A 12,263-nucleotide genomic window follows, 5' to 3' on the forward strand; every position below is an offset into this window, starting at 1 on the left:
CTTCAGTGGGAGAGGAAGGGAAATGGATTCTTACGTAAGAGATTCTCCCCAGGAAAGAGTGGAGAAGAGGTCTGAGAGATGCTTGGCCCGGGAAACACGCTGCGTTATGATGCTTCCTCGTCCACATTATCGGTGTGTGTGCGTGTACCCGGATGCGTGTGTGTGTGAGTGAGTGAGTGTGTGTGTGTGTGTGTGTGTGTGTGTGTGTGTGTTTGTGTGTGAGACAAAGTGAGAGTGTGTGTACTCCGTCCTGGGCTGGTAACACGCTGGCGTGCTAAACACACCATACCCCATGTTACACACACACACTACCCCATGTTACACACACACACACTACCCCATGTTACACACACACTACCCCACACTACACACCCTGTCACGTTGTTTGTCATTGTTTGGCAATGCTACCCTTTGGATTTCCTTGACTTTCAAATATATGTGTTTGACATTGACTGGAATGGAGGCAGTAAATGTATTTAATGAATATATGAATATATACGTACCATTGTAGTCTCAGCTATGGAGCCAAAGCTGTTGATGAATATGTTGCATGATACGTTCACAGGAGGACCTAGACAGAGGAAAATAGCATTAGGAAATATGATATAGCTTCAAAGTAGTTTAAGACAGGTAGGCATAGAAACACATATACAGGGATTATTCAATGTATTTGAGAAACATGGCTCTTCACTTAAACCCCTCCATAAATATTTAAAACTGTGGTTCCATCAATCCATGCCCCGATGGCCTTATACATGATGTAATAGAATAGATCCTGCACAGCCTTGTAGCCCTGGAGGCATTCATATATCTTAATCTACTTCCCATTCTTGATAAATGATCTGTTTTTTTCCCCTCAAAACAAAATACATGCCAACCTACAGATGTGGGATCTTAATTTGATCGGCTGTTGCAGGAAAACTTTCCCACAATGCAGGAAATGTGAAACTCGTCGTTCTTCAAATGTGTTTCGTCCCTGCCAAGAAGTTTCCTTTCGTTTGAAAGTTTGTTTCTTGAGTCCTTTGTTATTGTTGTAATTCATTCTTTACAGTCAGGTTTCCCCCCACCCCCATCATATTTGAAGTAACTTTCTCCTGTGTCACTTTACTCGGACTAAGAAAGTCATCAGTCAAAAAGAGGGTGTCTTGTAGGTGCATGTCCGACATCAATTTGTGCGCAATTACAATGATAATTCAATATTACATTTCAGGAAATGTTATATAACAAACTATGGTGTATTGGAATGTTTTGCCTTGTGTTGTAGGTTTTGACACTCTTATGTAGGTGTCCTAACCAGACATAAAATGCAGTATGTGTCATGACATTGTTATGACAAGTTATGTCGGCTGTTATGACATATTATGATGTGGTTATGACCATGTGACAACATGTTATGACGCTGGGTGTCAAGTGAAGTTTTGCCAAAATGTCAGACTTGATTTTCCCTGTCCATGAATTATAAATCCACATAATAATTCACATTTCCTGTTGCTGCAGGATTATTTCCCTGCTGTAGCAAACTGGCTCAGATTAAGATCCTACATCGGTATCATTGACATCTGACAACATAATGTGCTTTTACGACAATAGCAGTCATTTTCATTTCATAATTGCACATTTTTCAATTCAAGATGATTGGCCTGTCTTAAGGACAACTTCTCAAGTCCTTTCACTTTGCATGACTGTACGTGACCAGCATAGAAACTGTGGCCATGCTTTCTACACTACAATAGAAACAGCAATACACTTGGAGCACCATGTACAGTGATGTCAGTAAGTGGTTAGTGCATGTCAAATCATACATGGCAGGTATGTTTTTTCCTAGGAGTCTAGCTGTCAAGCAGAGCCGGGCAATCCGTATTCCCGTGGCTTTCTGCGTTCTGTGACTCTGTCATCGACAATGATGACAAAAGGAGAGATAAGGGAGAGTGTGGGTTTTTCACTTTGCTGTGTGTGTGTGTGTGTTTCTTTCTACCGGTCCAACTGAACGCTCCACTGACCACTCCATCCCATTTCCCCTTCCTGCTCAAATGTGTGGATGGGATGTGGCCACATGTGACAACCACAGCTGATAGATCACATACCCTGTGGATGGTCCTATTTTTCAGCTGAATCCCACTTTGATCAGCTAACAAACCCTTCTCTAGACCATGGCCTTATCACAAAATCCAATCATGAACAATTTCTTTACTCATTGTATTGAACATGGCCTACATGATGTCAATCAGGACAGCTCAGAACAGAGTGTGATGGCAAGCTTTCGTGGACGGCCTTCTACTCCAAATTCTTTTTGGGTAGTCACGGCAACTCCAATCTGACTCGTATCCCTGTGTTTGCCAAGATAAAAAGTGACAAACAGAAACCGAACGTGTCTTTTACTTCCAGACAGACCATTCTGCTAACTCCCATTCCAATGCCAGGCCTCTGCCATGAGGGACAGGGCCAGGGCTGGAAGCAGTCGGTCCCTGGGCCTGGCCAGCAGTATGGTAAACAGTAGAACCGATGGGACCTCTTGGCTAAACGGGAGAGTAAACACCGTCTGTTCTGACTCCATTTTAGGAACTGTTCACTGTGGCCTCAGTCAGCAGCTAACGTCCACCTGACGTTGTGATGTTGGATGTTACTTGTAAGACGGTACATAACGAAAGGATTTTGGGGGTGATATGGGAACTTTATTCTGGAAAGTATTATCGTGGATATTCATGTAAATACGTCCCATCAGTCGATGAACCGAGGATGAACTTACTTGCTCATTGGGTAAAGAGGAAAGTTACATTTAATGTTTGGCCTGAATTGAACCTGTAACTGCCAGTCCTACCTTTGGCCAGAAACAAACTGTAGGCCCATACTGTACCTTTAAAGTTGGGTCTAATCCTGGCATCGTAGCCAGAGGTTCTCCCCATGAGTTTGTCCAAGAAGTCGGAGGGTGACGGAGGATGCACTGCTCTCCCCCGAGGACTCTCTGGCTCTTTAGATGCCACCAGACTAAAGAGAGAGAGAGAGAGAGAGAGAGAGAGAGAGAGAGAGAGAGAGAGAGAGAGAGAGAGAGAGAGAGAGAGAAAGAGAATACAGACTTCAGTGAAATGTGCAGCAGAGGTAACCCAGGCCATTAATGTACACACGAACACTAATGTCCTCTGACATCATAATGCATATTCAGGACTTCTCTTTTGTGGCCAAAGTAGCTGAGGCCGAAGAAATGTATTTAGATTCACAGAGAGAGAAGGAGAGGGGTAGAGAGATGGAGGGAGGGAGAGAGAGAGAGAGAGAGAGATGGAGAGAGAGAGAGACAGCAGAAAGAAAGAGAAAGAGAGAGTGGCTGACCAGACAGATATAGGAACCATCTAATATTGAATGTGTGTGCTAATTATAGTTCCTCTCACAGGACTTTCACTCTATCAATACAAAAAAAAGTCTCCATATGTTGCGGTATCATTATAGCAAACCTCAATCTGTTCATTTAGACACAACAGCTGAATATAAACAGGGGTCTTTTGTGGCACCAATAACGCTCCATGCTAAATATTTGAACATAAATATTAATAGCTGTCGATATGAATTTCCTAAAGGCAAAAAACTAAAAGGTTAAAATTACATTTGATACGGCATCCTAGACACCCCATCCACTAAAAGTCCTTATTCATTATCCAGAGAGAAGCTCAGGGAGGACATGCTTATTTACCATGCATTGGATTGGGACCCGTTGTCTAATGTTGTTCCCGCTATTGCTAAACCCCAATCCCTGAGAGAATGCCTGGGTAACTCATCAAATATGCTCAAGTACGTTGTGCTATAGGCCAGAGCAAACAGCATACACAACCCTCATCTAGACTTTTTAGACAAAGTTTTGGCATGGGGATTTGAAAACATACTAAAAACTAAAAAAATACAAGATAGCTTTGCAACAACAACAAAAAACTGTTGACAGCGAGAGGACCAAAACGTAAACAGTGATTACACTCCAAGATTCTCTTCCTCCCACATCCCAATGCACAAAGATCCCCCATCAAGTATTTATTCACAGCTGCCAACCCACATTGGCAGGAAAAGTCAACTCCTGCTGGAGGGAGAGAGCGAGGGAGTGCGAGACTGCGAGTCATTGGGGTATAGCCCCGATAGCCCAGCGACTAATTAAAACATCAAAGCCTGGGATCTTCTCGCTCCTTCTCTCTGTGAAGGAAAAGAACAGGTAGTAGAAGAATATAAAGTCTTCTCGTAAGTGAGCTGGGCCCGTGTAGGAATGATTCAATAATGTGAGCCACAATACAGAGAGCCTCCGCTTCTTACTTCATCCCCTATTTTAATGTGTTGGTTCGGTAGCTACCAGCGGTACCAGTGTATGTATCCTGCTGTGACTCCATCCCCTTTGCTTTAAGCAGACACAGCATGTAGTTGCCTCTCGCTCCCCCAGTGGATTACATGTTAGACGGTGCTACCGGTGCTCTCTTTAAAGCCCTTACACCTAGGACAAGGCAAGCAGTTTTAGTAGTAGAAATCAGTTGTGCTTTAAACCTGGTTCTTGGGAGATCCCCAGGACGTACAGGTTTAGTTAGTTCCTGCCTTGCACTAAAGGCTGTGTCTACACAGGCAACCTGATTCGGATCTTTTTTTTGTCCCACTAATTGGTCTTTTGACCAATCTAATCAGCTCTGACAAAGATCTGACGTGATTGGTCAAAATACCAATTAGTTGAAAAAGATCAGAATTGGGCTGCCTGTGTAAACAGACCTTCTCATCTGATACAAATACAGACAAGGAAGATTACAGTGATCCGTTTGATAATATCAAACATTCATTCTCTAATTGCATGACCACATAACATAGCTTCCTTACTACTAAGTAGGGTGTAAGTGGTGTGAAATCTTTACACTGTCTGACTTCACAGGGACATCTAGACTGACTCATTCCAGTGTTAGAAACCAGCACTAGGCATAATGCCCTGCTGTCTGCATGCCGTGGACAAAACAAAAACAAGCCGGTTGAAAATGAAAACAATAATTACCAAAGGGGATTTAGGTCAAGAAGAACAACATTTGCCACCGGCTGAATATACAATATGAAAAGGGGAAACATTTGGAACATTTGGAACAAACAAAACGTTGCCAGCCTTAATGAACTCAAAAGAACCACACATACGGAACAGTACGGCAATGGAACATGATTGGTCAATTTCACAAGCCCTCAATTCTGAAATATAATTTGTGCTCAGTTACCAGGTTATAGTGTACATGGGCACTTATATGCCATGAAAAGAATCAAAGAAATTTGAGCACCAAGCAGGGATAAGACATTTACAGCTCTAATAATAAGCCACTGAAAACATTCCCAAAATGCTATTGTTTTCATATTCCACATCCAATACTGATATGAATTAAATCAAAGTTTATCAAATCAAACTTTCTTTGTCACCTGCGCCGAATACAACATGTGTAGACCTCACCGTGAAATGCTTACTTACAAGCCCTTAACCAACAGTGAGGTTCAAGAAAGAGTTGAGAAAATATTTACCAAATAAACTAAAGTAAAAAATAATAAAAGTAACACAATAAAATGACAATAACGAGGCTATATACAGGGGGTACCGGTACCGAGTCAATGTGCGGGGATACAGGTTAGTTGAGGTCATTTGTACATGTAGGTAGGGGTGAAGTGACTATGCATAGATAATAAACAGCGAGCAGCAGCAGTGTAATAAACAAAGGGGAGGGGGGGTCAATGTAAATAAACCAGGGGGCCATTTCATTAGTTGTTCAACAGTCTTATGGCTTGGTGTTAGAAGCTGCTAAGGAGCCTTTTCGTCCTAGACTTGGTGCTCCGGTACCGTTTGCCTTGCGGTAGCAGAGAAAATAGTCTATGACTTGGCTGACTGGAGTCTTTAACAATTTTGAGGGATTTCCTCTGAAACTGCCTGTTATAGAGGTCCTGGATGTCAGGAAGCTTGGCCCCAGTGATGTACTGGGCCGTACGCACTACCCTCTGTAGCGCCTTACACTCAGATGCCGAGCAGTTACTATACCAGGCGGTGATGCAACCGGTCAGGATGCTCTCGATGATGCAGCTGTATAACTTTTTGAGGATCTGGGGACCCATGCCAAATCTTTTCAGTCTCCAGAGGGAGAGAAGGTGTTGTCGTGCCCTCTTCACGACTGTCTTGGTGTGTTTGGACCATAATAGTTCATTGGTGATGTGGACACCAAGGAACTTGAAACTCTCAACCCGCTCCACTACAGCCACAATAATGTTAATGGGGTCCTGTTCAGTCTGCCTTTTCCTATAGTCATGTAGTCCACAATCAGCTCCTTTGTCGTGCTCACATTGATGGAGAGGTTGTTGTCCTGGCACCACACTGCCAGGTCTCTGACCTCCTCCCTATAGCTGTCTCATTGTTGTCGGTGATCAGGCCTACCACTGTTGTGTTGTCAGCAAACTTAATGATGGTGTTGGAGTCATGTTTGGCCACGCAGTCATTGGTGAACAGGCGGTACAGGAGGGGACTAAGCACACACCCCTGAGGGGCTCCAGTGTTGAGGATCAGCATAGCAGACGTGTTGTTGCCTACCCTTACCACCTGGGGACAGCCCATCAGGAAGTCCCGGATCCAGTTGCAGAGGGAGGTGTTTAGTCCCAGGGTCCTTAGCTTAGTGATAAGCTTTGTGGGCACTATGGTGTTGAACGCTGAGCTGTAGTCAATGAACAGTATTCTCACATCGGTGTTCCTTTTGTCCAGGTGGGAAAGGGCAGTGTGGAGTGCGATTGAGATTGCATCATCTGTGGATCTGTTGGGGCGGTATGCGAATTGGAGTGGGTCTAGGGTATCTGGGAGGATCCTGTTGATGTGAGCCATGACCAGCCTTTTAAAGCACTTCATAGCTACCGATGTGAGTGCTATCATTTAGGCAGGTTACCTTTGCTTTCTTGGGCACAGAGACAATGGTGGTCTGCTTGATACAGACTCAGTCAGGGAGAGGTTAAAAATGTCAGTAAAGACACTTGCCAGTTGGTCTGCACTTGCTTTGAGTACAAATCCTGGTAATCCATCTGGCCCTGTTTAAAGGTCTTGTTGGCCCTGTTTAAAGGAATGTTCACCTGTTTAAAGGTCTTGCTCATATTGGCTACGAGAGAGTTATCACACAGTAGTCCAGAACAGCTATTCTTCAGTGTTGCTTGCCTCGAAGCGAGCATAAAAAGGCATTTAGCTCGTCTGGTAGGCTTGCGTCACTGGGCAGCTCACGGCTGGCTTTCTCTTTGTAGTCCATAATAGTTTTCAAGCCATGCCACATCCGACGAGAGTCAGAACCGGTGTAGTAGGATTCAATCTTAATCCTGTATTGATGCTTTGCTCATATAGCCTGGCTCCTTGTTTCTAATTATCAAGAGACCAGAAACAGACGGGCACCCAGGCTAGATTACATAATGTTTATCAAGGAAACTGTTGAATGGATAGCTCAGGCAAAATCTATATTTGGGTGGAATAACCCTTATGTTAAGAGTGGTACCGATGTTAGCAAAGCTGCATTTCAAGCTGAAACTTCGTAAAAAACACTTTAAACTAAGTTTGGTAGTTGGTGGAATTTGCAGGGATTTTTATCGTTCAGACTGATGAAATAATCGCTGGAAATTTGTCACTCAAAACTGGAACGATTTCCTTATGTTGTCTCACAGCCGCATCTCTTTCTGTTTGCTGTAACATGGACAATAAAGTTGTATTATACTGTCATCAAAAAGAAAGGAGGACCAAGGCACTCTTCATATAATTAATTAAAATGACTTTATTTGTAGGTAGGTCCTCATGGGATTCCCCTCAGTTTGGTAGAGAAAATGTCTCATAATATAGAACAGTCACAAACAAAGTTTGTTTCTATTGAACATGCCATACAAATAAAGGCATTTTAATTAATGATATGAAGAGTGCCTTGGTCCTCCTTTCTTTTTGATGACCAATTTACCCCTTTTACCAAAGAGCACCTTCTGTCTACCAAAATGTACTATTGTGTACCTTAGTCGCGCTTCCCTTCCTCCTCTTTCCACTTGTATTATACTGTATTGTATTCCATTGGGCACTCAGATGCGGATTGATTACCAGCTGTGAATAAACTCACCCATGGCTTGATGGAGCATTGGAATATTCCGGAATTCTTGCGGTGAAGAAAACATGAACAGGTCCTTCGCCAGTGGCAGACGTCAACAATGGATTATTGTGGATTCTCTCTCTATGGGCCTTCAGACACATCTTAAGGTAAATGGTAATTGCCCCAAAATATAGATTTCGCCTGAATTATCCCTTTGACCTCCAGCTATGAGATTCCCCTACGTTTGATCCCAATCCAAGATCTTTATTCCAGTCCCATCTCAAACCAGCCCCACCACGAGCCATTGTAAGTCCAACTTGTCACAACTTGACTTCGTGCTGGAGTTAGTGGCTGCAGGGGGAAAGCTGAAAGACTTTGAAAGACTCTTGAAGGAGGACAGCGACATGATATCTGCCAGAACCTATCCTTATACACAGAAAGACTTAACAACAGTACACACAAACAATTGTCCTGGAGGGTACAGACTAACATCAATTCAATTGAACATATAAACATTGACGTCACTGCCTACTGTACAACCCCACTACAGCACTACATGGTGAATCGCCTCCTGGTTTGACAGATACGATCTCTGCTCTCTGAATAACCTAGTGATAGGAGACTGTCTTTACGCTGAATACAGGAGAAATTCCAAAATACTTTCACATTACTCAGCACCAGTGTTACCTATGAGGATATGGAGAATTAGCATTTTTATCCCTTGTGGCAGAAGATACTGAGGGAAAATGTATACTGATGTCACGCCCTGGTCTTAGTATTTTGTGTTTTCTTTATTAATTTGGTCAGGCCAGGGTGTGACATGGGTTTTGTATGTGGTGTGTTTTGTCTTGGGGTTTTTTCGTACGCATTGGGATTGTGGCTTAGTGGGGTTTTCTAGGTAAGTCTATGGCTGTCTGGAGTGGTTCTCAATTAGAGGCAGGTGTTTATCGTTGTCTCTGATTGGGAACCATATTTAGGCAGCCATATTCTTTGAGTGTTTTGTGGGTGATTGTTCCTGTCTTTGTGTTTGTTGTCACCAGATAGGCTGTTTGGGTTTTCTCACATGTATTTATTTTGTAGTTTATTCATGTATAGTTTTTCCTTTATTAAACAAACATGAATCATCACAACGCTGCATTTTGGTCCGACTCTCTTTCACCTAAGGAAAACCGTTACAGAATCACCCACCACAACAGGACCAAGCGGCGTGGTGAAAGGCAGCAACAGCAGCGAAAAGAGGAATGGACATGGGAGGACGTTTTGGAGGGCAAGAGTATGGACTATACTTCTTGGGAGGAGATAGACAGGTGGGCGGTCGACCCAGGGAGAGTGCCGGAGCCCGCCTGGGATTCGATGGAGCAGTGCGCGGAAGGATATAGGAGAATGGAGTTGGAGAGACAAGCACGGCGGCGCGGAAGGAAGCCCGAGAGTCAGCCCCAAAAATGTATTGGGGGGGGGGGGGGGGGCTCAGGGAGAGTGTGGCAGAGTCGGAGCGTGTCGGGGATTTGATGGCACCTGGGTCAGCGCTCCATACTCGTCCTGAGGTGCGTGTTAGTCGGCTGGTGAAGACTGTGCCAGCCTCACGCACCAGGCCTCCTGTGCACCTCCCTAGCCTTGCACGTCCTGTGCCAGCCCTGCTCTCAAGCTCTCCAGTACGCCTTCACGGTCCGGTCCATCCTGTGCCACCTCCACACACCAGTCCTCCGGTGGCAGCTCCCCGCACCAGGCTTCCTGTGCGTGTTCTCGGCCCAGTACCACCAGTTCCAGCACCACGCACCAGGCCTTCAGTGCGCCTCGCCTGTCCAGCGCTGCCAGAGCCTTTCTCCTCTCCAGCACTGTTGGAGTCTCCCGCCTGTTTAGCGCTGTCGGAGTCTCCCACCTGTTTAGCGCTGCTAGAGCCTTTCTCCTCTCCAGCGCTGCCGGAGTCTCCCGCCTGTTTAGCGCTGCCAGAGCCTTCCTCCTCTACAGCGCTGCCGGAGTCTCCTGCCTGTTCAGCGCAGCCAGAGCTGCCAGTCTGCATGGAGCAGCCAGAGCTGCCAGTCTGCATGGAGCAGCCAGAGCTGCCAGTCTGCATGGAGCAGCCAGAGCTGCCAGTCTGCATGGAGCAGCCAGAGCTGCCAGTCTGCATGGAGCAGCCAGAGCTGTCAGTCTGGATGGAGCAGCCAGAGCTGCCAGTCTGCATGGAGCAGCCAGAGCTGCCAGTCTGCATGGAGCAGCCAGATCCGCCAGTCAGCCATGATCTTCCAGATCCGCCAGTCAGCCAGGATCCGCCAGTCAGCCATGATCTTCCAGATCCGCCAGTCAGCCAAGATCCGCCAGTCAGCCATGATCTTCCAGATCCGCCAGTCAGCCAGGATCCGCCAGTCAGCCAGGATCTTCCAGATCCGCCAGCCAGCCTGGATCCACCAGTCAGCCAGGATCTTCCAGATCCGCCAGTCAGCCAGGATCCGCCAGTCAGCCAGGATCTGCCAGAACCACCAGCTAGCCAGGATCTGCCAGAGCCAACTACCTGCCTGAGCTTCCTCTCAGTACTGGGCTTCCTCTCAGTACTGGGCTTCCTCTCGGTACTGGGCTTCCTCTCGGTGCTGAGCTTCCCCTCAGTGCCGAGCTTCCCCTCAGTGCCGAGCTTCCCCTCAGTGCCGAGCTTCCCCTCAGTGCCGAGCTTCCCCTCAGTCCCGAGCAACCTCATTCCCGAGCTGCTCCTCAGTCCAGTGGGGCCCTTGGTGAGGACTACTAGGCCAAGGTCGGCGGCGAGGATCGCCTATCTAAGGACGCAAGGCAAAGGGACAAAGACTTTGTTGGAGTGGGGTCCACGTCCCGAGCCGGAGCCGCCACCGTGGACAGATGCCCACCCGGACCCTCCCCTATGGGTTTAGTTGTGCGGTCGGGAATCCGCACCTGGGGGGGGTTCTGTCACGCCCTGGTCTTAGTATTTTGTGTTTTCTTTATTAATTTGGTCAGGCCAGGGTGTGACATGGGTTTTGTATGTGGTGTGTTTTGTCTTGGGGTTTTTTCGTACGTATTGGGATTGTGGCTTAGTGCTGTTTTCTAGGTAAGTCTATGGCTGTCTGGAGTGGTTCTCAATTAGAGGCAGGTGTTTATCGTTGTCTCTGATTGGGAACCATATTTAGGCAGCCATATTCTTTGAGTGTTTTGTGGGTGATTGTTCCTGTCTTTGTGTTTGTTGTCACCAGATAGGCTGTTTAGGTTTTCTCACATGTATTTATTTTGTAGTTTATTCATGTATAGTTTTTCCTTTATTAAACAAACATGAATCATCACAACGCTGCATTTTGGTCCGACTCTCTTTCACCTAAGGAAAACCGTTACAACTGAGTAATGCTGAGAGAGCTACAATATATCTGATATGGGATTTGGGCTGGACGCGTCTGACCCCCCTGATGATGGCGATAGAGAGACTACTGACAAGGCCTCCTGAGGCAGCAAGTAACCTCCTTGACTGGGGTCTCACTCGTGGAGCTCCATGACAGTGACAGACAGGCTATTTTGAGGAGCTCTGTGTCAGGGACCCAGGGTCCCTCACTGGGCACCATGACAGGCTCAAGCCTGTCCTCAGGGTCCCATAGTGCCCTCGTCTCACCCAAAGAAAAGCTCTGCTGTGATTCATAATCCTCCAGGGAGATCGTTGTCAGGCCAGTGTCCCTCTATCCTTCCATCCATCCTTCCATCTCTCCACAGTGTAGTCATAGAGATAGGAGGGACAGTCGTCATGGCAACCCCGTCCTGGCCACTGGAGCGTCCAGCTGCACCTGCTGTGGTCGACGGAGCGGAGTGGTAGGTCGCCGGTGTCGGCTATGCTTTTGTGAACCAAACCAACCGGTTGAAGAGAGCGAGTAAGAGAACTGTTTAAAATACAGCAATCCTCATGGGATTCCTCTCAGTTTGGTAGAGAAAATGTCTCATAGAACAGTCACAGATTGGATAAAGAACAGCCTCAGTTTGGTTATTGAACAGTCACAGATTGGATAAAGAACAGCCTCAGTTTGGTTATTGAACAGTCACAGATTGGATAAAGAACAGCCTCAGTTTGGTTATTGAACAGTCACAGATTGGATAGAGAACAGCCTCAGTTTGGTTATTGAACAGTCACAGATTGGATAAAGAACAGCCTCAGTTTGGTTATTGAACAGTCACAGATTGGATAAAGAACAGCCTCAGTTTGGTTATTGAACA

The 12,263-nt window shown here is 46.0% G+C and overlaps 1 protein-coding gene across 1 annotated transcript in view; it reads right to left on the reverse strand.

The window, feature by feature from the left end:
* Positions 1-12,263, reverse strand: part of LOC109894746 (glycine receptor subunit alpha-3) — a 111,641-nt gene that overhangs the window by 58,454 nt on the left and 40,924 nt on the right. The window contains exons 2-3 of the mRNA XM_031828405.1: positions 2,855-2,985; positions 504-571 (exon numbers count right to left, since the gene is read on the reverse strand). Coding sequence (XP_031684265.1) covers positions 504-571; positions 2,855-2,985 — 199 coding nt within the window. The remainder of the gene's footprint in view (positions 1-503; positions 572-2,854; positions 2,986-12,263) is intronic.

This window comes from Oncorhynchus kisutch, linkage group LG7 (genome assembly GCF_002021735.2).
Source record: "Oncorhynchus kisutch isolate 150728-3 linkage group LG7, Okis_V2, whole genome shotgun sequence".
NCBI classification, from domain to species: Eukaryota; Metazoa; Chordata; class Actinopteri; order Salmoniformes; family Salmonidae; genus Oncorhynchus; species Oncorhynchus kisutch.